The 21,343-nt window shown below is 38.1% G+C and overlaps 1 protein-coding gene across 1 annotated transcript; it reads left to right on the top strand.

Moving 5' to 3' along the window:
• The first annotated feature begins 206 nt into the window (after window positions 1-206).
• Window positions 207-21,100, top strand: NME5 (NME/NM23 family member 5). Its single transcript, XM_045490284.1, has 6 exons — window positions 207-334; window positions 894-1,067; window positions 8,970-9,175; window positions 9,845-9,945; window positions 16,520-16,638; window positions 20,895-21,100. Exons 2-6 carry the CDS (start codon window positions 939-941, stop codon window positions 20,973-20,975), a joined length of 636 nt encoding a protein of 211 aa, XP_045346240.1. The 5' UTR covers window positions 207-334; window positions 894-938; the 3' UTR covers window positions 20,976-21,100.
• The last annotated feature ends 243 nt before the right edge of the window (window positions 21,101-21,343 follow it).

Raw genomic sequence — 21,343 nt, 5'->3', positions numbered from 1 at the left:
AGAGAGGGAGGGAGCCAAAACATAAGAGACTCTTAAAAACTGAGAACAAACTTAGGGTTGATGGGGGGTGGGAGGGAGGGGAAGATGGGTGATGGGTATTGAGGGCACCTGTTGGAATGAGCACTGGGTGTTGTATGGAAACCAATTTGACAATAAATTTCATATTTAAAAAATACTAAAATTAAAAAAAAAAAAAAAGAAAAACCAGCCAGAGCCTGTGATACACTGCTGGATTGGCCCTCTGCTGGATTGGCCCTGTGCAGCCACCATCCCTGAACTGTGCTTCAGGTCTCCTAGCAACAAGCTACGTGGCACTAGAGGAGCAGGCACTAGGGTGAGTGCATAGATGAGGTCCTTGCTCAGAATCTGCAGTACACTTTGGAAATGCACTGCAATTTGGCGATCCTGGTTTCTAACCAGGCCAGACCTTATGTGTGGTCTTCCAGGAGGGGTGGGAATGAAGCGGCTTACCTGTCCCTAGAGTAGAGAGTTGCTGCAGAGTGGCCAACAGAGTTTTCACCTGCAACCCTGAAAGTCTGAGCCAGGCCCAGGCCTTCAGACTGCCCCTTGCCTCTCCCCCTCAAGGAAAGCGCTTAGGAAAACCAAGGGCATGAATTAGACATAGAGGAGAAATGGTGTTTGTTTTAGTTTAGTTTAATCTCTATACCCTACCTGAGGCTCAAACCCACCACCCAGAAATCAAGAGTCTCATGCTCCTGGAACTGAACTAGCCAGGCTCCCTGCTACCTCATATCATATTATCAAGACACTGCTTATAGAAAAAGACTCTGCAGTTTCTAATTTTATAAGTTAATAAAATCAAGCGCCTAATAACTCTGTTCTTAGTCACAATTACATTAAATTTGGGGTGGGGTTGATGCCTGTCATTGCAGTTGATTCCTGTGGAGAGTCTCCTAAATTTACATCGAAAAGGCAGAATGCAGATATCAATGCCCCCACCTCAGATATATGTAGAAAAAACTCTGGCTATTATCAAACCGGATATTGTTGACAAAGAGGAGGAGATACAAGATATTATTCTCAGATCTGGATTCACCATTGTTCAGGTAACTTCTGGGCATAATGATCTTGTTTTTTTCTTCTCTTTCCTTTTTTCTTTTTTAAATGTTTATGTAAACATGTTAACCTGTTTAGTTGCTAGTATTTAGCTTTAAATTTAACATTTATTTTAAGTATAAAAGTTATATGTGTTTTAAAAAGCTTTTCACACCTCAAAAGGATCTAAAATGAGAATTAAAATTCCTTTTTCCTCCACCTTCCTCTCCCACCCAAGTTTCAGTTTCCAGGGAAAGGCAACTACTTAAAGCTTTCTGTCCTTTCAGAATTTTTCAATGCATTTACAAACATTTCCCTCCATAAAGATAGTACAATTCTCTTCCCTTAACAAAGTTGCTTAGATAGCATTCCATGTTATTACATCTGAATCTCTCATTCTTCCTAACTTCTGTGTAATACTCCCCTGTGTGAATGAACCACACTTTATTTACTTGTTCCTCAATTGATGGACTGTTGGTATTTTCTTTTTCAACTATTACAGACATTTAAAGTGTTAAGCCTTACACTTATTCTGCAGTTGTTAGAGGTTTGAAAATGTATGTAAAAGGAGTGTTGTTAAAGATTATCATTAGGGGTGCCTGGGTGGCTCAGTCGATTAATGTCCAGCTCTTGATTTCGGCTCAGGTCATGATTTCACAGTTTGTGGGCTCAAGCCCTCCATTGGTCTCCATGCTGACAGTGTGGATCCCAAGATCCTCCCTTTCTCTGCACCTCCCCCACTCATGCTCTCTCTTCCTCTCTCTAAAAATAAATAAACTTAAAAAAAAAGATTATCGGGGCGCCTGGGTGGCGCAGTCGGTTAAGTGTCCGACTTCAGCCAGGTCACGATCTCGCGGTCCGTGAGTTCGAGCCCCGCGTCGGGCTCTGGGCTGATGACTCAGAGCCTGGAGCCTGCTTTCGATTCTGTGTCTCCCTCTCTCTCTGCCCCTCCCCCGTTCATGCTCTGTCTCTCTCTGTCTCAAAAATAAATAAAAACATTAAAAAAAAAATTAAAAAAAAAAAGATTATCATCAAATATAATGGGATTTTTAAAAATATTTGTTTTTGAGAGAGATTGAGAGAGGGAGGCAGAGAATCACAAGCAGGCTCTGTACACAGCCTGGTGCAAGACTCCATGTCACCAGTGGTGAGATCATAACCTGAGCCAAAATCAAGAGCCAGACACTCAATCAATTGAGTTACCCAGGTGCCCCAGGATATTTTAAGTAATCCTTTCTGTACCATCCCTACTTAAAATTCCAGGATTTTTAAATTTTCTTTTATTTCTACAGTGTCATATTGTCTGTTTTGTCAGTGTTTTATGAAAGAAAAAAGAAAATTTCAGTCCTCAGGAAAGATGAGGAATTTCAGATAAGCTTAGGAGGATATGTAGAGGTTCAGTGTAGGAATGGTACAAGAAAGTATAAGGAAAAAGTGCAGGAATGTATAATAAAATATTTAATATATTTAAAAGACTCAGGTTAAGAACTTTTTAATAAATGTTAGGAAAATTCTGTAACCGTTAAAAAAAAGTTGGATTCAAATATTATACTGTGTATACCAGGGTAAACTCCAAATGGATTTAAGATTTAAATATTTAAAAATTAAACATAGGGTTGCCTGGGTGACTCATTTAAGCGTCTGACTTCAGCTCACATCATGATCTCTTGCCTCGTGAGCTCTAGCCCTGAGTCAGGCTCTGTGCTGACAGCTAAGAGCCTGGAGCCTGCTTCAGATTCTATGTCTCCCTCTCTCTTTCTCTGCCCCTCCCCTACTCATGCTTTCTCTCTCTCAAAAATAAATAAAAACATTAAAAAAATAAAAATTAATATTAAACATATAAACTGTAGAAAAAAAGATGCTTAAGTTTCTTTTTGTTCTTGGAGTAGGACAGCCTTTTTTTTTTTTTTTTTTTTTTTTTTTTACTGTGGTTTCTTGTCTAAGAGCCATAAAAGAAAAGATTGATACAACTATAAACATAAACTTTTGCATAGCTAAGTAAACATTATAAACAAAGTCAAAAGCAAATAACAAACTTAGAAAAAAGATTTGCAATTCATGATAGGCAAAGGGCTAATCTCCTTAATACATAAAGAGTTCCTAGAAAAAGATAAAAATTCAGTTGAAAATGGGCAGAACATGTTGGGGTGCCTGGGTGGCTCAGTCAGTTGAGTGTCCGACTTTGGCTCAAGTCATGATCGCACAGTTTGTGAGTTCAAGCCCTGCTTTAGGTGAGCTCAGGCTCCTTATGGGGCACTGTCAGTGTGCAGCCTGCAAAGGATTCTCTCTTACTCTCTCTCTGCCCCTCACTAACTGGTGCTCTCTCTCTCTCAAAAATAAACTTTAAAAGAAAAAAGGATAGATCATGTGGATGATCACAGAAAAAGAAAAACAAATGCATCTTAAACATATGAAAAAATGACCAATCTCTAACAAGGAAAAGCAAATGAAAACAGCCCTGAAATACCATCTGGCAAAAATATAAAAGTAAATGGCACAACCGCTATAGAAGGGAACCTTGCAGTTATCTATCAATATTACAGATGCATCTACCCTTTGACTCAGCACTTCTAATGCTGGGGATCCCTCCTGTGACCCATGTATTAATATGACATTATATGTATACAAGTTATTTTTTGTGGTATTGTTTATTTTCCAGCAAAAGATTAAAAATAACCTAGCATTAGAAAATTGGTTAAATAGGGGCATCTGGCTGGCTCAGTCTGTAGAGCATGCTACTCTTGATCTCAGGGTTGTGAGTTCGAACCCCAGTTGGATATAGAGATTACTTAAAGTATTTAGAGGGGCATCTGGGTGGCTTAGTTGGTTAAGTGCCTGACTTCCGCTCATGTCATGATCTCACGGTTCATGGGTTCAAGCCCTGCATCAGGCTCTGTGATAACAACTTGGAGCCTGGAGCCTGCTTCAGATTCTGTGTCTCCCCTGCTCTCTGCCCCTCTCCCACTCATGCTCTCACTCTCTCTCTCTCAAAAAATAAATTAACATTAAAAAATTTTTTCAAAAATGGGAATGCAAGCTGGTGCAGCCACTCTGGAAAACAGTATGGAGGTTCCTCAAAAAACTAAAAATAGAACTACCCTACGACCCAGCAATTGCACTACTAGGCATTTATCCACAGGATACAGATGTGCTGTTTCAAAGGGACACATGCTCCCCCTTGTTTATAGCAGCACTATCAACAATAGTCAAAGCATGGAAAGAGCCCAAATGTCCATCGATAGATGAATGGATAAAGAAGATGCGGTATATCTATACACTGGAGTATTATTCGGCAATCAAAAAGAGTGAAATCTTGCCATTTACACCTACGTGGATGGAACTGGAGGGTATAATGCTAAGTGAAATTAGAGAAAGACAAAAATCATATGACTTCACTCATATGAGGACTTTAAGAGATAAAACAGATGAACATAAGGGAAGGGAAACAAAAATAATATAAAAACAGGGAGGGGGACAAAACAGAAGAGACTCATAAATATGGAGAACAAACTGAGGGTTATGGGAGGAGTTGTGGGAGGGGGGATGGGCTAAATGGGTAAGGGGCACTAAGGAATCTACTCTTGAAATTGTTGTACTATATGCTAACTAATTTGGATGTAAATTTTAAAAAATGAAATAAAAAAAAAAGTCTTTAGAAAAAGAATTAGTTAAGTAAACTCTGGTGAAACCACCAAATTGAATACAATGCAGCTAATTGTAAAATGAAAAAAGAGGAACCTGTTTGTGTCCTGCTATGGAAAAAATAAGATGCAGAGCAGTGTATAAAAATCTTGTGTGGTAGAAAGAGAAAAAGTAATATATATTCATGTTTGCCAACATTTGCAAATGAAACACTAGGAGATTAAAAACGGTTACCCAGGGCAGTGCCTGGGTGATTTAGTCAGTTAAGCATCAGCTCAGAGCCTAGAACCTACTTCAGATTCTTTGTCACCCTCTATCTCTGTGCCTCCCCCACTCATACTCTGTCTCTGTTTCTCTCAAAAGTAAACAAAAAAAATTTTAGTAAAAATAATTAGTGAAAATTTAAGTATGAATTAAATTATGAATGAAAAATTAGTGTGAATGGTAATATTTAACACTTTCCCTAATCAGCAGTAAACTTCATAGCAAAGAAGGCCTTGGTATACTGTATGCTTTTTTTTGTTTGTTTTAATTGTGATAAAATATACACAACATAAAATTTACTATTTTCACCATTTTTAGGTGTACAGTTCAGTACCATTATGTACATTCCCTTTGTTGTGCAGCCATCACCACTCTCCATCTCCAGAATTTTTGTCAACTGAAACTGAGACTGCTTATTAATCACTCATTCTGTTTACCCCTCTTTTCAGCCTCTGGTAACTATTATTCTGTTTTTTTCTGTCTCTCCGACTTTGACTTTTCTAGATGTGTCATGTAAGTAGAGTTGTATAGTATTTATTCTTTGTATTGTATGCTTTTAAAGCAGGCTTTATTGTAGTTGGGAGTCCATTGAACTTGAGGCTTTCTTGTCCCATCTAGGGAAAACCTGAAAAATGATGTATCCTTTCAGTAGGTGGCAGTCTTTCTTCTTTTAGAAACTAATGGTTCCTTTTTTGATATCATTTAATACTACTTCTCTTTGTGAAAATATTTACCCTCACAACCCCAAGACCAAGAGTTGCGTGTTTCACCGACCAAGCCAACCAGGTGCCCCGATGTAATTTTAAATCAACCAATATTTACTGATTCAGTATTAATTCCACTTTATTTTTTGAGAAAGAGGGCGCACAAGTTGGGGGTGGACATAGGATCCGGAGTAGGCTCCATGCTGACAGCAGCAAGCTTAATGTGAGGCTTGAACTCACAAACCGTGAGATCATGACCTGAGCCAAAGTCGGACGTTTAACCGACTGAACCACCCAGGTGCCCCCCAATTTTAGTTTAAAAAAAGCTCTTGGAGTGCCTGGGTGGTTAAGTCGGTTAAGCTTCTGACTCTTGATTTTGGCTTAGGTTATGACCTCTCAGTTCCTGCATTTGATCCCCACATGGAGCTCTGCCCTGAGTATGCAAAGCCTGGTTGGATTTCTCTCCTCTCCTCCCTCTCTCTGCCCCTCCCCCACCTCTCTCACAAAATAAATAAACTTAAAAAAATAAAAGGAGCTCTTAATTTTTGTAAGTATGCTGCATTAGGTGGCACACCTGCAGAAGGTGGGTTCCCTTGGTTTTAACAAGGGTGTGTGACAAGGGCTTACATTTTAACAGATCAAATTTTTATTTTTAACTCAGCAACAAACCCCCCATACCAATATGCATAAGAATCACAAATACTGACACATCTTTATTTTAAATAAAGAATCAAGGATTATATTAAATCAGGCGGTTTTATAATTTCTCGAATTTCATTTTGTTGACTATATGAATTTCAGTATGAGAACAGATCCAAGCACCTGTTTTGTGGTAGCTGATCCTTGGCTGGTGAGAATGTTAAGTTTGTCAGTAGAGCCTGTTTACAGCAATGCTGACCCACCTAGGTAAGCATCTTCCCATTTCTTGCTTTAGGCAGTTTGGCCAAGTTTCTGAAACCTGAGGATACATGATAGTATTAGAAGTTTTAAGAGATCCCTTGGTAAATTTCACACTATACTCTTAGGAACATCTAACCCACTTTAGAAAGATAGCTCTCTGCCTTAAATATGGAGATTTGTAGCTTTGACCTAGTGATTTATTCACATTCTGATCATCTTTATTCTAGCCAGAAGTTTTCCTTAATGAGGGCTTTGAATCCCTCTTTTATATTTTGAGTCTTTTCCTTCATGATCCACCTTTAGTGGAACTGAGAAACAGTAGTATTGGATGATTTTTTAAAAGTTTATTTATTTATTTTTGAGAGAGAGAGAGAGAGCATGAGCAGGGGAGAGGCAGGGAGAAAGAGAGCATTCTAAGCAGGCTCCGTGCTGATGCAAGGCTTGAACTCCCAAACCACGAGCTCATGACCTGAGCTGAAACTAAGAGTCGGATGCCCAACCCGCTGAGCCACCCGTGTGCCCCGTCAATGGATGATTTTTTTTTTTTTAATTTTTTTTTTTTCAATGTTTATTTATTTTTGGGACAGAGAGAGAGACAGAGCATGAACGGGGGAGGGGCAGAGAGAGAGGGAGACACAGAATCCGAAACAGGCTCCAGGCTCTGAGCCATCAGCCCAGAGCCTGACGCGGGGCTCGAACTCACAGACCGCGAGATCGTGACCTGGCTGAAGTCGGACGCTTAACCGACTGCGCCACCCAGGCGCCCCAATGGATGATTTTTAAAAAGCATTCAAATAGCTGCTTTTAGAGAAGGATGATCTCCAATCAGAAGAATGGCTGACTTGTATGATATTTTTACTGATTCATTCATATAGTCTCATTTGTGAAGAAAATAATGTTTATTTGCCCTCAACAATTTATATTCTTTCAAATTGAGACACTTAATACCAACTCTTTTTTCTTAACATCACAGTCAATCTACATATTTATGGCAGAACCAGAATAAATACACAATTTTCACATTCAAGAGAAAAACTTGTTTATAGCATCATTATACTGGGTGTTATTTCTAAGTACCATAATGAGACCAGCTCCCTAAAATAATGTAGGAAAGTTTCACAATAAATAAGAAAATATCACACAAATAGGTAAAAGATGAATTTGGAATGTTCTAAAATCTAATTTTGTTACTTCAATGTATACAAAGTATATATTAACAAAATATTGGTGATAGTAGTCTTTTTACTTTAAGGAGATAAGCTGAATTCATCATTAACAAACCATATATTGAAGGAGACTGCCAAATAGGAATAGTTTTTCTTAGGTTAAATAGCTCTTTTTTATTTAAATGTAATTAATATACAATGTTATATTAGTTTCAGGTGTACAACATACTGATTTGACAATTCTGTACATCCCTCAGAGCTTACCACAGTAAATGTGGTCACCATCTGTCACCATACCAGGTTATTACAATTTTACTGACTTTCTTCCCTATGCTGTAGTTTTCATCTCTGTGATTTATTTTGTAACTAGAAGTTCCTACCTCTTAATTCCCTTCATCTGTTTTGCTCATCCCTCCCAACCCCCTGGCAACTACCAGTTTATTCTCTGTATTTAAGAGTCTGTTATTGTTTGTTTATTCATTTGTTTTATTAGATTCCACATGTAAGTGAAATCATGGTATCTGTCTTTCTCAAACTTGTTTCACTTAGCATAATACCCTTTAGGTCCATCCACGTTGTCATGAATGGCAAGATCTCATTCCTTTCAAGGCTGATTAATATTCCATTATATATATATATTTTAAAGTGTATATACAATATATATGCAAACATACATACACATCCTTGATCCATATGACATCTTTTTTTTTTTTTTTAAATTTTTTTTTTTTTCAACGTTTATTCATTTTTGGGACAGAGAGAGACAGAGCACGAACGGGGGAGGGGCAGAGAGAGAGGGAGACACAGAATCGGAAACAGGCTCCAGGCTCTGAGCCATCAGCCCAGAGCCCGACGTGGGGCTCGAACTCACGGACCGCGAGATCGTGACCTGGCTGAAGTCGGACGCTTAACCGACTGCGCCACCCAGGCGCCCCCATATGACATCTTGATCTGGGTCATATGGTAGTTTTATTTTTAATATTTTGATGGACCTCCATACTGTTTTCCAAGTGGTTTCGCCAGTTTACATTCATATCAACAGTGAGCAAGGGTTGGTTAAATAACTTACAGAATTTTATTTATAGCCTACATTTAACTTTCTTCCCTCTCCCTTTCTTCATAATCCAAAAATCTCAAATTTGTAATGAGATTAGTATTAATTTCAAGTTACTAATGACAATGAGTTGTTATTGAATTGTCATTTTAAATACTTTTGTTGACTTTGTTTTTCTTATAGAGAAGAAAACTACATCTCAGCCCTGAGCACTGTAGTAACTTTTATGTGGAACAGTATGGGAAAATGTTTTTCCCCAATTTGACAGCTTACATGAGTTCTGGACCACTTGTTGCCATGATATTAGCTAGACATAAAGCCATCTCTTACTGGAAAGAACTTTTGGGACCAAGTAATACCTTAGTAGCTAAGGAGACACACCCAGACAGGTAACTTTCCTAGGGGGGAAAAAAGGAATCCAACAAAAACAAAAAACCACAACAACAAAAAACTGATTTCATTATAATAGGAGTGTCTTTGCATTTGAAAGTTTTCCTAAATCAACTTTTTGGTATTTTGGTTGGGGTAGGGGGGGTCAGTTTTACACTGTAGCTATTTAAATGTCTGTGTTAATACTAAATGCCACAAAAGGCTTCAGGGAATGTCTGATTCATGGTTGATTAGCCTCATTCTTCTCTCATCCTTGAATCAAACCGCCACTGAAGTGGGATTTTTCATAGGAAAATTGGCATGGCTTTTTAAAATAATATTGGTAATAAAGGGCCATAAAACCAGATTTTCAGCATTATCATTAAAGTTTGGGAACTTGAGGACATTGAATTCTTGCACTTTTGAATATGCATTGCCTTTTCACTTCTCACAAAACACCACCTCTTCTTAACCCAGAGAACTCCTATTTTCCCAGTGTATCTCTCCTGCAGATTTAAATATATTTGACCCTCATCTAGATAGGTTTAGGCTTAAAATCAAAATAGATTAAAACTTACATATATGTGAGAAGTGGCAATGCTTCTGTAAATTTCCTGAGCAGAATGCATATGTAAAGAGTAAGGAAAGGATATCACATTGGATGGTTATCATCTCTAACTTGCTTTTAGTCTAAGGGCAATTTATGGCACAGATGACCTAAGGAATGCACTTCATGGGAGTAATGACTTTGCTGCAGCAGAAAGAGAAATTCGATTCATGTTTCCTGAAGGTGAGTTATCGATGAGTATTGCATGTTCCTATTGTTTGCTTTTTCTTTTATTTGGGTGATAGAGCTGGAAAGAAAAATAGCAGGGGTTTTCTCCAATATATTTTGTCATATTTTCAAGTTATAGTTACTTAAAACTCTGAAGCCAAAAATGGAAAACTCACTATTTCCCTCATAACTAAATTGTGCCCTCTAGGGCATCTTTTGAGAAGGGTTTGCTTTTTTTATCTTTTCTCTTAGACTAGCCCTATTTAGGGTTTTTCTTCTCCTTTGTTGCAATTCCTTAAGTTATCCCTAATGAGTCAGTAAAGTTTGTTACACATGAAAAAAAGAATCTCCCTTGGAAATTAGGATAGATGTAACATTTTCTCTACTGGTTGCGTAATGAATACTCGTGCAGTTGTGAAATTAATAGTTCTCAGGCCCATTTTTTTTTTTTTTCCATCCTGTTATGGACGTTGTAAACCTTTTGGAAATGGGCATAATAAAGAACAGCATTGAGGTTTTTAGTTTATTTCAGTAATATTTTTAGATCAGGAAGAAAATTTGGTGATTTCTGTTGTACAGAAAAAAATGTAGGGGCACCTGCATGGCTCCCTTGGTTGAGCATTCAAGTCTTGATATTGGCACAGGTCATGACTCATGGTTGCTGAGATGGAGCCCCATCTGTCAGTGCAGAGTCTGCTTGGGATTCTTTTTCTCTCTCCCTCTCTCTCTCTCTGCCTTTCCCCTGCTCATGCGTGCCCTCTCTCTCTCTCTCTCTCTCTCTCTCTCAAAATAAATAAACATCTTTTTTTTAATGTAAAGCATTTGAGTGCCTGAGTAGCTTAGTCAATTGAGCATCCCACTTCAGGTCAGGTCATGATCTCACGGTTGGTGTCTTCGAGCCCCTGGCCCCTGCATTGGGCTCTCTGCTGTCAGTGAAGAGCCCACTTCAGATCCTCTGTTTCCCATTCTCTCTGGCCCTCCCCCGCTTGTTTGAGCTCTCTCTTTCTCAAAAATAAATAAACATTCAAAAAACTTACAGCATTGAGAAGCATAGAATATTTTTTGGCCTTTTTTTTTTTTTTTTTTAAGTCATTTAGACTTATTTCTCAGTATTTTCTATGGAGGATTTATTCAAAGAAAACTGAAAACTCTCTTGGAACTTTAAAAGTCCTGATTCTTAAACAAAACCTGGTGTGTTTTTTTGTTTGTTTTGTTTTGTTTTACTTTTTTATTTTTAAGCAGTCTCTACACCCAATATGGGGCCCAACTGAGCCAGCCAGACACCCCACAACACCTGTTTATAGATATTTGTACCCAAAAGGATTTGTATATATTTTGCTCTTACTAATTTCTGTCACATATCCTTTCCATTAGGGTATCTTTTTGGAATTGTTTATTGTAGAAAACTCCAAACATAACCAACAGTAGACAGAATAGTGTAATAAACCCTTAATGAAACTATCACCCAATTTAAATAATTTTGGTCAGTCTTATTTCATCTATAACCTCTGCTTCTACTTCTCAATCTTCTATATTGTTTTGAATTATATCTCAAACATGAAATGTCTTTTTTTCAAATTTTTAAAAATGTTTATTTATTTTTGAGAAGGAGAGAGACAGAGACACAGAGTAAGAGCAATCAGGGGAGAGGCAGAGAGAAAGGGAGACACAGAATCTGAAACAGGCTCCAGGCTCTGAGCTGTCAGCACAGAGCCCAATATGGGGCTCGATTTCAAGAACCGCGAGATCATGACCAGAGCTGAAGTCAGACACTGAACTGACTGAGCCACCCACACCCCGCCCCCCTTTATTTTTTTAAGTAGGTTTCATGTCCAATGTGGGGCTTAAACTCACGACCCTGAGATCAAGAGTCACATGTTCTGATGATTGAGCCAACTGGTGCCCCCATGAAGTGTCTTTTTAATGTGATAGTACTTAGATTTAGTCTAGGTACTAACGAATTAGACTTTTCTTCTGGCTCCAGACATCTAACCTCTCTGTGAGTCTTTCTCTTCTCATCAGTCAAATGCAAATAGATTAGTACCTTCCTACCTAATAGGGATATTGTTAGGGTTAAATGTATACATATATATATATATATATATATAAAATTCTTAAAATGTCTTGTGCATCTGTGCTCAAATATTAACTCCTATTATTGTTTTGTTTTTTCTAGTCCTTTTTTTGAAAGCTCTTCTTACTCATAGGATTATATTCCTCAAATGTTATTTTAGATTGCTTTTGATTTTACCATTAATTAGCCCTCTAGACATGAGTTTACGAGATAAAGTCAGACATTTGAGAAGCAGCTGTTGCAGGATAAATGTAAAGATTAATTACCTACCATGTTGCAGATCTTTTGCTGTGAGAATGTGAAGCTCTCTGGAGTAAATTCTCAGTTAGGGATATGAGCTCCCTCTTGCTTACTAGTCACTCAAGAACTATGTGCAGTGGGATGCCTAGGTGACTCAGTCAGTTAAGCATCTGGCTCTTGGTTTGGGCTCAGGTCATGATATTGTGGTTTGTGGGTTTGGGTCTCACATTGGGCTCTGCACCACAGTGTGGAGCCTGCTTGGGGTTCTCTCTCTCTCCCTCTCTTTCTGCTCCTCCCCTGCTTACATGCTCTCTCAAGATAAATAAAATAAACATTAAAAAAAATGAAAAGAACTATGTGCAAAACTCAGTATGATGAGTCACTCAAGCAAGTTATAAAGATATTCAAAGACATGTTCCTAACCTTTGAAAAATATAGTTTGCTTCCCTTTGATTTGAGATGGCTAACTCAAAGTTTTGTTACATTCCATTGCTTCAACAAATTTTTTGTATTACCTACTATGTGCCAGAAATACAAAGATGAATATGTCCCTGCTCTCAAAATGATCACATATTAAAAATCTATAAAAATAAATATGCAATGCAGTGTATAAACTATAAATATTATTAGAAAGCTTCAAAAAGTTCAATGAAGGTTCATCTCTGTAAGAAACATGAAAAGATTCTTTTTTTTCACATTAATTCATCCGGCCCTAGTTGCTAGAGACAAATAATAAATGGTCAGCAAAAGTAGATGAGGTAGGAACAATCCAAAACGAAAGTTAAGGAAATAATTTCATTCACAATAGCATCAAAAATAATAAAATACTATTTCACTCATAGGTGGGATTTACAAAACAAAATGAACAAAGAAAAAAAGAGACAAAAAAAATTAGACTTTTAAAAATAGAGAACAACAAAAAAAACAGAGAAGAAACTGATGGTTACCAGAGGGTAGCTGGGTTGGGTGTTGGGTGAAATAGGTGGTGGGGATTAAGAGTACACTTATTTTGATGAACACTGAGTAGTATATAGAATTGTTGAATCACTATATTGTACACCTGAAACTAATATAATACACTGTATACTAATTATACTGGAATTAAATAAATAATAAAATACTTAGGAATAAGCTTAACAAAAGAAGTACAATTCTTGTACAATGAAAAACACAAAACATTGCTGAAAGAAATCAAAGACTATCTAAGATGAATAGACCTCACACGTTGATGTATCAGAAGAGTCAATGTTGTCAAGATGGCATTTCTCTCCAAATTGATCAATTAATGCAATCCCTGTCAAAATCCATGCATTCTTTTATGTAGAAGTTGATAAGCTGACTTTAAAATGTATATGTAATTGTGGGCACCTGGGTGACTCAGTCGGTTGAGTGTCTGACTTTGGCTTAGGTCGTGATCTCACAATCTTTGAGTTCGAGTCCCGCATCGGGCTCTGTGCTGACAGCTCAGAGCCTGGAGCCTGCTTCGGATTCTGTGTCCCCCTCTCTCTCTGCCCCTCCCCTACTCATGCTCTCCCTCTGTCTCAGAAATAAATAAACATTAAAAAATGTATATATAGGGGCGCCTGGGTGGCGCAGTCGGTTAAGCGTCCGACTTCAGCCAGGTCACGATCTCGCGGTCCGTGAGTTCGAGCCCCGCGTCGGGCTCTGGGCTGATGGCTCAGAGCCTGGAGCCTGTTTCCGATTCTGTGTCTCCCTCTCTCTCTGCCCCTCCCCCATTCATGCTCTGTCTCTCTCTGTCCCAAAAATAAATAAACGTTGAAAAAAAAATTTAAAAAAAATGTATATATAATTGCAAAAGATCTAGACAAGCTAAAACAATTTTCAAAAAGAACAAAGTTTGATAACTTCCACTAACCTGATTTCAACTCAGTCAAATTAGGCATTGGACTCTTGATTTTGGCTCAGGTCTTGATCTCACAGTTCAGGGGTTCCAACTCCACATTGGGCTCCGCACTGTCAGTGCAGAAATTTTTGGGATTCGCTCTCCCTCTCTCTCTGCCTGTCCCCTGTTCTCTCTCTCTCTCTCTCAAAATAAATAAATAAACTCAAAAAAAACCAAAACTTACTATGAGACCACAGTAACTAAGGCAGTATTGTATGAGTCATATTAATCAATGAAACAGAATTAAGAATCTAGGAATAAATACTTACATAAATACGTTTATGGTCGATTGACTTTCAACAAAAGTGCCTAGACAATTTGATGGGGAAAAGATAGTCTTTTTCAACAAATGATGATAAGATAACTGAATATCCTCATGCCAAAAAAGAGAAAGAACTCAGATCCTCTTTTCTTACCAATTAGAAAACTTAACAACAATGGATCATAGACCTAAGCATAAGGGCTAAAAATATCTAGAAGAAAACATGGAAAATCTTCATGACCTTGAGTTGGACAAAGGATTTTTGCGTATGACCTCAAAACATGATCCATAAAAGACAATACTGATAAATTAGACTACATCAAAATTAAAAGCTTTTATGTTTCAAAAGCCATCATTAAAAATATTGGAAAGATTAGCCACAGAGTGTGATAAGAAATATTTGCAAATCTTATGAAATAAAAGACTTGTATCTAGAATTTATGAAGAACTCTTGCAATTCAGTAAAAAGAAGGCAGGCAATTAAAAATCAGGCAGAGGCACCTGGCTGGCTTAGTCAGTAGAGCATGTGACTCTTGACCTCAGCATTGTGAGTTCAAGCCCCACATTGGGTGTGGAGAGTACTTAAAAATAAACCTTTCAGGGGCGCCTGGGTGGCTCAGTCAGTTGAGCATCCAACTATTGATTTCAGCTCAGGGTCATGAGGTCCAGCCCCACATCAGGCTCTGTGCTGAACCTGGAGCCTGCTTGAGGTTCTCTCTTTCCCACTGCTCCACTCCCCTAAATGTGCATGCTCTTGCTCTCTCTAAAATAAATAAACAAATAAATAATAAAACCTTAAAAATTAAAAAAAAAACACAGAAAAGATTTTAATAAACATTTCACAAAAGATATATGAATGGCTGATAAGCACATGAAAAAGTGTTAAAACATAATTAATCACTGAGGAGGGGGACCTGGGTGGCTCATTCACTCCAGCTCTTGATTTTGGCTCTGGTCATAATCTCATAATCTCATGGTGTGTGAGTTCAAGCCCCATGTCAGGCTCTACACTGACAGTGAGGAGTCTGCTTGGGATTCTCTGTCTCCCTCTCTCTCTGCCTCTCCCCTATGCACACACATATGCTCTTGTAACCTCCCACCCCACTTCAAAATTAACTTAAATATTTATGTAACTAAAAATTATTACAACAATCAGTACAAAAAAGAGTGCTATAATGAGACTAATAGGAAAGGAACTTTTTATTCCAATCCCTTGTGACGTTTTCTAGCTTTACCTGCCATCCTGGCAAAGGACTCTCCTGTTGTTAGTTGTACCTCTCATTGAGATTGAGCCCATATACTAGTCACACAGAAATCTGTCTTCCCACCCTCTTTTTCCTTGGGCCAGTAATGATTTAGATCTGAACATGTGAGATCAGTAGCTTTGCATCCCCATCTTTATTGAAAGTTGCACATTAATGGAGGTCATCCTCAAAAGACTTAAGACTGTAAACTACATTCTTCCTTGTATAAATATATTCTTTGGTACTATGAGTCTGATTGACCTACATAGTGTTCAAACAAAGCTAAAAAGACTAAAATTTTCCTATATGTTATATAATTTATTTAAAAACTTGAAAAATAAGCAGGACTGTTAATATATATTACATAGACACAAATAGATTTTATGTGTATATTCAGTAGTCTATAAGAGAACAAGAAATACACGTACACCGTTATATCTATACCACTTTGTAAAGTGCCTGCCATTTTGTTGGCAGCAATTAATTGTTGGAATTAATTAATCTCCTAGATTTTACATGATATTCATATTTTTCTTTTTCATGACATTGTCCATTGTGATATTTACTATAAAAAATATGGAAATGGAAAAGCAGGCAAGGATATAGTAGAAAACATAATCAGAACTTTATACATGATCACTGTTAGCATTTTGGTATGTTTCTTGCCTGTCTTATATAGTCTTATTATTTCTCTGTGTGTGCTTATGTGTTTTTGAACAAACTATGTATGCTATATTCTAGTTTTGTTTCCTTTTTTAAAAAAAAACTTTGTAAGTATCATGCCACTAAAATTTCTTCTTTTGTAATGATTGTATAATATTTCATCATTTGTATTAATTTTAATGGGAATACATTTGTGTTTACAGTGATTATTGAGCCTATTCCAGTTGGACAAGCTGCTAAGGACTATTTAAATTTATATGTAACACCAACTCTGCTTAAAGGACTCACAGCCCTTTGTAAGGAGAAACCAGCAGATCCTTTTGTAAGAAATGTTTTTATTCACTCTAAAGAAATTGTCTATAGTTTTAATTTTTTTTTTAATTTTTTTTTTAACATTTATTTATTTTTGAGACAGAGAGAGACAGAGCATGAACGGGGGAGGGGCAGAGAGAGAGGGAGACACAATTGGAAGCAGGCTCCAGGCTCTGAGCTGTCAGCCCAGAGCCCAACGCGGGGCTCAAACTCACGGACCGTGAGATCATGACCTGAGCTGAAGTCGGACCCTCAACCGACTGAGCCACCCAGGCGCCCATAGTTTTAATATTTTAAACATTAAATTTTTTGAAACAGTGAATGAGCATTTTAAGAACTATCTCTTACACATTTTGGATACTCCCTTATGTGTAACTTTGGATTACTTATTCTCTTACTGTGTTTTACTTCTTAAAAAATATTGTTTTTAGGGGCACCTAGGTGGCTCAGTCGGTTATGCATCCGACTTCTGCTCAGGTCATGATCTCTCAGTTCATGGGTTCAAGCCCTGCATCAGGCCCTCTGCTGACAGCTGGGAACCTGTAGCCTGCTTTGGATCCTGTGTCTCCCTCTTTCTCTGCCCCTCCCCCACTCTTGCTTGCACTCTCTCTCTCTCTCAAAAAAAAATATATAAATAAACATTAAAAAATTTAAAGAATAAATAAACATTAAAAAATTTAAAAAATGGGGCACCTGGGTGGCTCAGTCGGTTTAGCAACTGACTTCAGCTCAGGTCATGATCTCACGGTTTGTGAGTTCGAGCCCCGCATTGGGCTCTGTGCTGACAGCTCAGAGCCTGGAGCCTGCTTCTGATTCTGTGTCTCCCTCTCTCTCTGCTGCTCCCCCATTCATACTCTGCCTCTCTGTATCTCAGAAATAAATAAACATTAAAAAAAATAATAAAAAAATTTTTTAAAAATTGTTCCAACAAAACAAAGAAAAAACATTGTTTCTAAATACATTTTCAATACTGCATCCTTTAATTACAGAGCATTGTTTTTGTGTATGATTTATATAATCACATGATAAAATTAAATATATATTTAAATACATTCAAAATTATTTTTTAAATTATTTTTTTAAAAGTAGGCTTCAGGGGCGCCTGGGTGGCGCAGTCGGTTAAGCGTCCGACTTCAGCCAGGTCACGATCTCGCGGTCCGTGAGTTCGAGCCCCGCGTCGGGCTCTGGGCTGATGGCTCAGAGCCTGGAGCCTGTTTCCGATTCTGTGTCTCCCTCTCTCTCTGCCCCTCCCCCGCTCATGCTCTGTCTCTCTCTGTCCCAAAAATAAATAAACGTTGAAAAAAAAAAAAAAAAACAAAAAAGTAGGCTTCATGCCCAGCAGGGAGCCCAACTTGGGACTTGAACTCATGACCCTGAGATCGATACCTGAGCTGAGATCAAGAGTCGGATGCTTAACCAACTGAGCCACCCAAATGCCTCTCAACATTTTTATTTTATTTTATTTATTTTTTTATTTTTTTATTAAATTTTTTTTTTCAACGTTTATTTATTTTTGGGACAGAGAGAGACAGAGCATGAACAGGGGAGGGGCAGAGAGAGAGGGAGACACAGAATCGGAAACAGGCTCCAGGCTCTGAGCCATCAGCCCAGAGCCCGACGCGGGGCTGGAATTCCCGGACCGCGAGGTCGTGACCTGGCTGAAGTTGGACGCTTAACCGACTGCGCCACCCAGGCGCCCCTCAACATTTTAATTTTTAATGATATCTAACTTTTTTTCATAGAAAACTTTTTTAACGTTTATTGATTTATTTTGAAAGAGAGACAGAGCTAGTGGGGGGAAGTAGAGAGGGAGAGAGAATCCCAAGCAGGCTCTGTGCTGTCAGCATGGAGCCTGACCCAGGGCTTGATCAAACCCATAAGTTTTAAGATCATAACCTGAGCTGAAACTAAGATCGGACCAACTGAGCCACCCAGGCACCCTTAGAAAATTTATATTTGTTCACATCCCTAGATACTTCATTACCGCTCAGTCAGGTGAAAGAATGTTTGGATAGGAGGAACTAGGGTGCTTGTCAAGGGCCAAGTGTCTTCCTGGTTCCTTCTTTACAGGTACTCTCACTCATTTGAAGACTCAGAGATAATGAGGAAAGGTTATTTTATTGTGTTTATTTTTTTTAATTTTTTTAATTTTTTTTTTTTAATGTTTATTTTATTTTTGAGACAGAGACAGAGCATGAGCAGGGAAGGGGCAGAGAGAGAGGGAGACACAGGATGTGAAGCAGGCTCCAGGCTCTGAGCTGTCAGCACAGAGCCCCATGCGGGGCTTGAACTCACAGACTGTAAGATCATGACCTGAGCCGAAGTCGGACGCTTAACCAACTGAGCCATCCAGGCACCCCTGTGTTTATTTTTTTAAAGTAAGCTCTGTGCCTAACGTGGGGCTTGAACTCACAACCCCAAGATCAAGAGTGGCATGATCTTACCACTGAGTCCTCCAGGCAACTCAGGAAAGGTTATTTAAAAAATATTTTCGGGGGCACCTGGGTGCCTCAGTCCGTTGGGAGTCTGACTTCAGTTTAGGTCATGATCTCACAGCTTGTGAGTTCGAGTCCTGCGTCGGGCTCTGTGCTGACAACTCAGAGCCTGGAGCCTGCTTCAGATTCTGTGTCTCCTCTCTCTGCCCCTCCCCTGCTCATGCTCTGTCTCTCTGTGTATCAAAAATAAATAAAAACATTTTTAAAAATTAAAAAAAATTTTAATGTATATTTTATTTTTGAGAGTGAGAGACAAATTATGAGTGGGGGAGGGGCAGAGGGAGACAGAGACAGAATCCAAAGCAGGCTCCTGGTTCTGTGTTGACACGGGGCTCAAACTCATGGAGTGCAAGATCATGACCTGAGCCAAAGTCAGACACTTAACGGACTGAGCCACCCAGGTGCCCCTGGGAAGGTTATTTCAATACCAGCCCTGATAAAATAGTTATCTCTAGCCTCTGTTACCATTCTCAAAGGGAATCCCCTTTGGAAGACAAAGATTTAATTTCTCCTACTAATTTTGTCACTTTTACCAAAAACAAACGTTATTTCTTTTTTTATTATATTTTATTTACTTATTTTAAGTAATCCCTACATCCAATGTAGGGCTTGAACTTACGACCCTTGAGATCAAGAGTCACACACTCTATCGACTAAGCCAGCCAGGTGCCCCTAGGCAGGACTTTTTACTTTTTTTAAATGTTTACTTATTTTAAGAGAGAGAGTGTATGCACATGTGCACAGGAGAGGGGCAGAGAAAGAAGGACAGAAAGAATCCCAAGCAGGATCCGTGCTGGCAGCACAGAGCCTGATGGGGGTCTATCCCGTGACCTGTGAGATCATGACCTGAGCCAAAATTAAGAGTCCAACACTCAAACCACCTGAGCCACCTAGGCACTCCTAGGTTATTTCTTTAATAATTCCTTTTCATTGTGACAATAACATCTGTTTATTTAGTAAGAAACCTGAAACTACTGAACAATGTAAAGAAAAGAAAAAGATACCTCTGGTTCCATTTACTAAACATGGTCTTTGAAGTCATCTTGTCTGGATTCAACAATGACCAAATTCATTTAGTAGTTGTAGTAACTTTCTTGTGGATTCTTTGGGATTTTCTATATATAGGATTATGTCATCTGTAAAAGGAAATAGTTTTACTTCTTTGCCAGTTTGGATCTCTACTTGATAATCTTGCATAATATAAAACTTAATGTTTTAATTTTTTAATAGTCATTTTCTCATTCTTAGAGTGATTTTGAAAGCTAGGTTTTAAATTGATATAGTACTAGGTTTTAAATTGATATAGGCACCTGGGTGCCTCATTGGCTTAAGCATCTGGCTCTTGGTTTCAGCTCAGGTCATGATCTCACGGTTCATGAGTTTCAGCCCTATGTAGGGCTCTGTGCTGACAGTGCAGAGCCTGCTTGGGATTCTCTCTCTCCCTCTCTCTCTGCCCCTTCCCCCATTCACATGTGCACATGGTTATTCTCTCTCTCTCTCTCTCAAAATAAATAAATAAACTTAGCAAAAGAGCATCTGACTCTTGATCTCCGCTCAGGTCTTGATCTCATGGTTGTGAGTTGGAACCCCATGTTGGACTCCGCGCTGGGCGTGAAGCCTACTTAACAACAAATAAATTGCTATAGTACATATTTATACTATTTGTAGTGTATGTTTATATAGTATATTTATACTATTCGTAGTATTTGTTATTTATAGTATTTATAATTAAATGTTTATTAACTTAAGAGTTTTTTTCTTTTTTCCATAGATTTGGCTAGCTGATTGGCTGCTGAAAAATAATCCCAACAAACCAAAGCTTTGTCACAATCCAACTGCAGAAGAACTTTAGTAAAATAAAGTTCCCCAAGGACAAATCACTATCTTAATGTAAAAGACACGCTTCTACTATAAAAGAAACAAACCTTCCTAAGGGTTTAAGTAACTGCATGTGAAATAAATTGTCTTTATAAGTTTTAAAAGAATGTGTTTTGTGCATAAGATAACATTATCTAAGGTAAAATACAGGTTTAGAGTATGGTTTTTGTTTTCTAATAAGAAAATTGATTTTATCTAGAAGTATTTGGAATGTTAATGAAACAATTCTAAGTGTTTTGCAATTGCAGACTGGTACTCTGCAATTAAGAGAACAATCAATTCATATAAGATGCATTAGAGGGGCACTGGGCTGGCTCATTCGGTAAGCAACCAGCTCTTGAT

Source organism: Leopardus geoffroyi, chromosome A1, assembly GCF_018350155.1.
Source record: "Leopardus geoffroyi isolate Oge1 chromosome A1, O.geoffroyi_Oge1_pat1.0, whole genome shotgun sequence".
Classification (NCBI taxonomy): Eukaryota; Metazoa; Chordata; class Mammalia; order Carnivora; family Felidae; genus Leopardus; species Leopardus geoffroyi.
The sequence above is the reverse complement of the archived record's forward strand: the minus strand, read 5'-3'. Positions and strand labels throughout refer to the sequence as shown.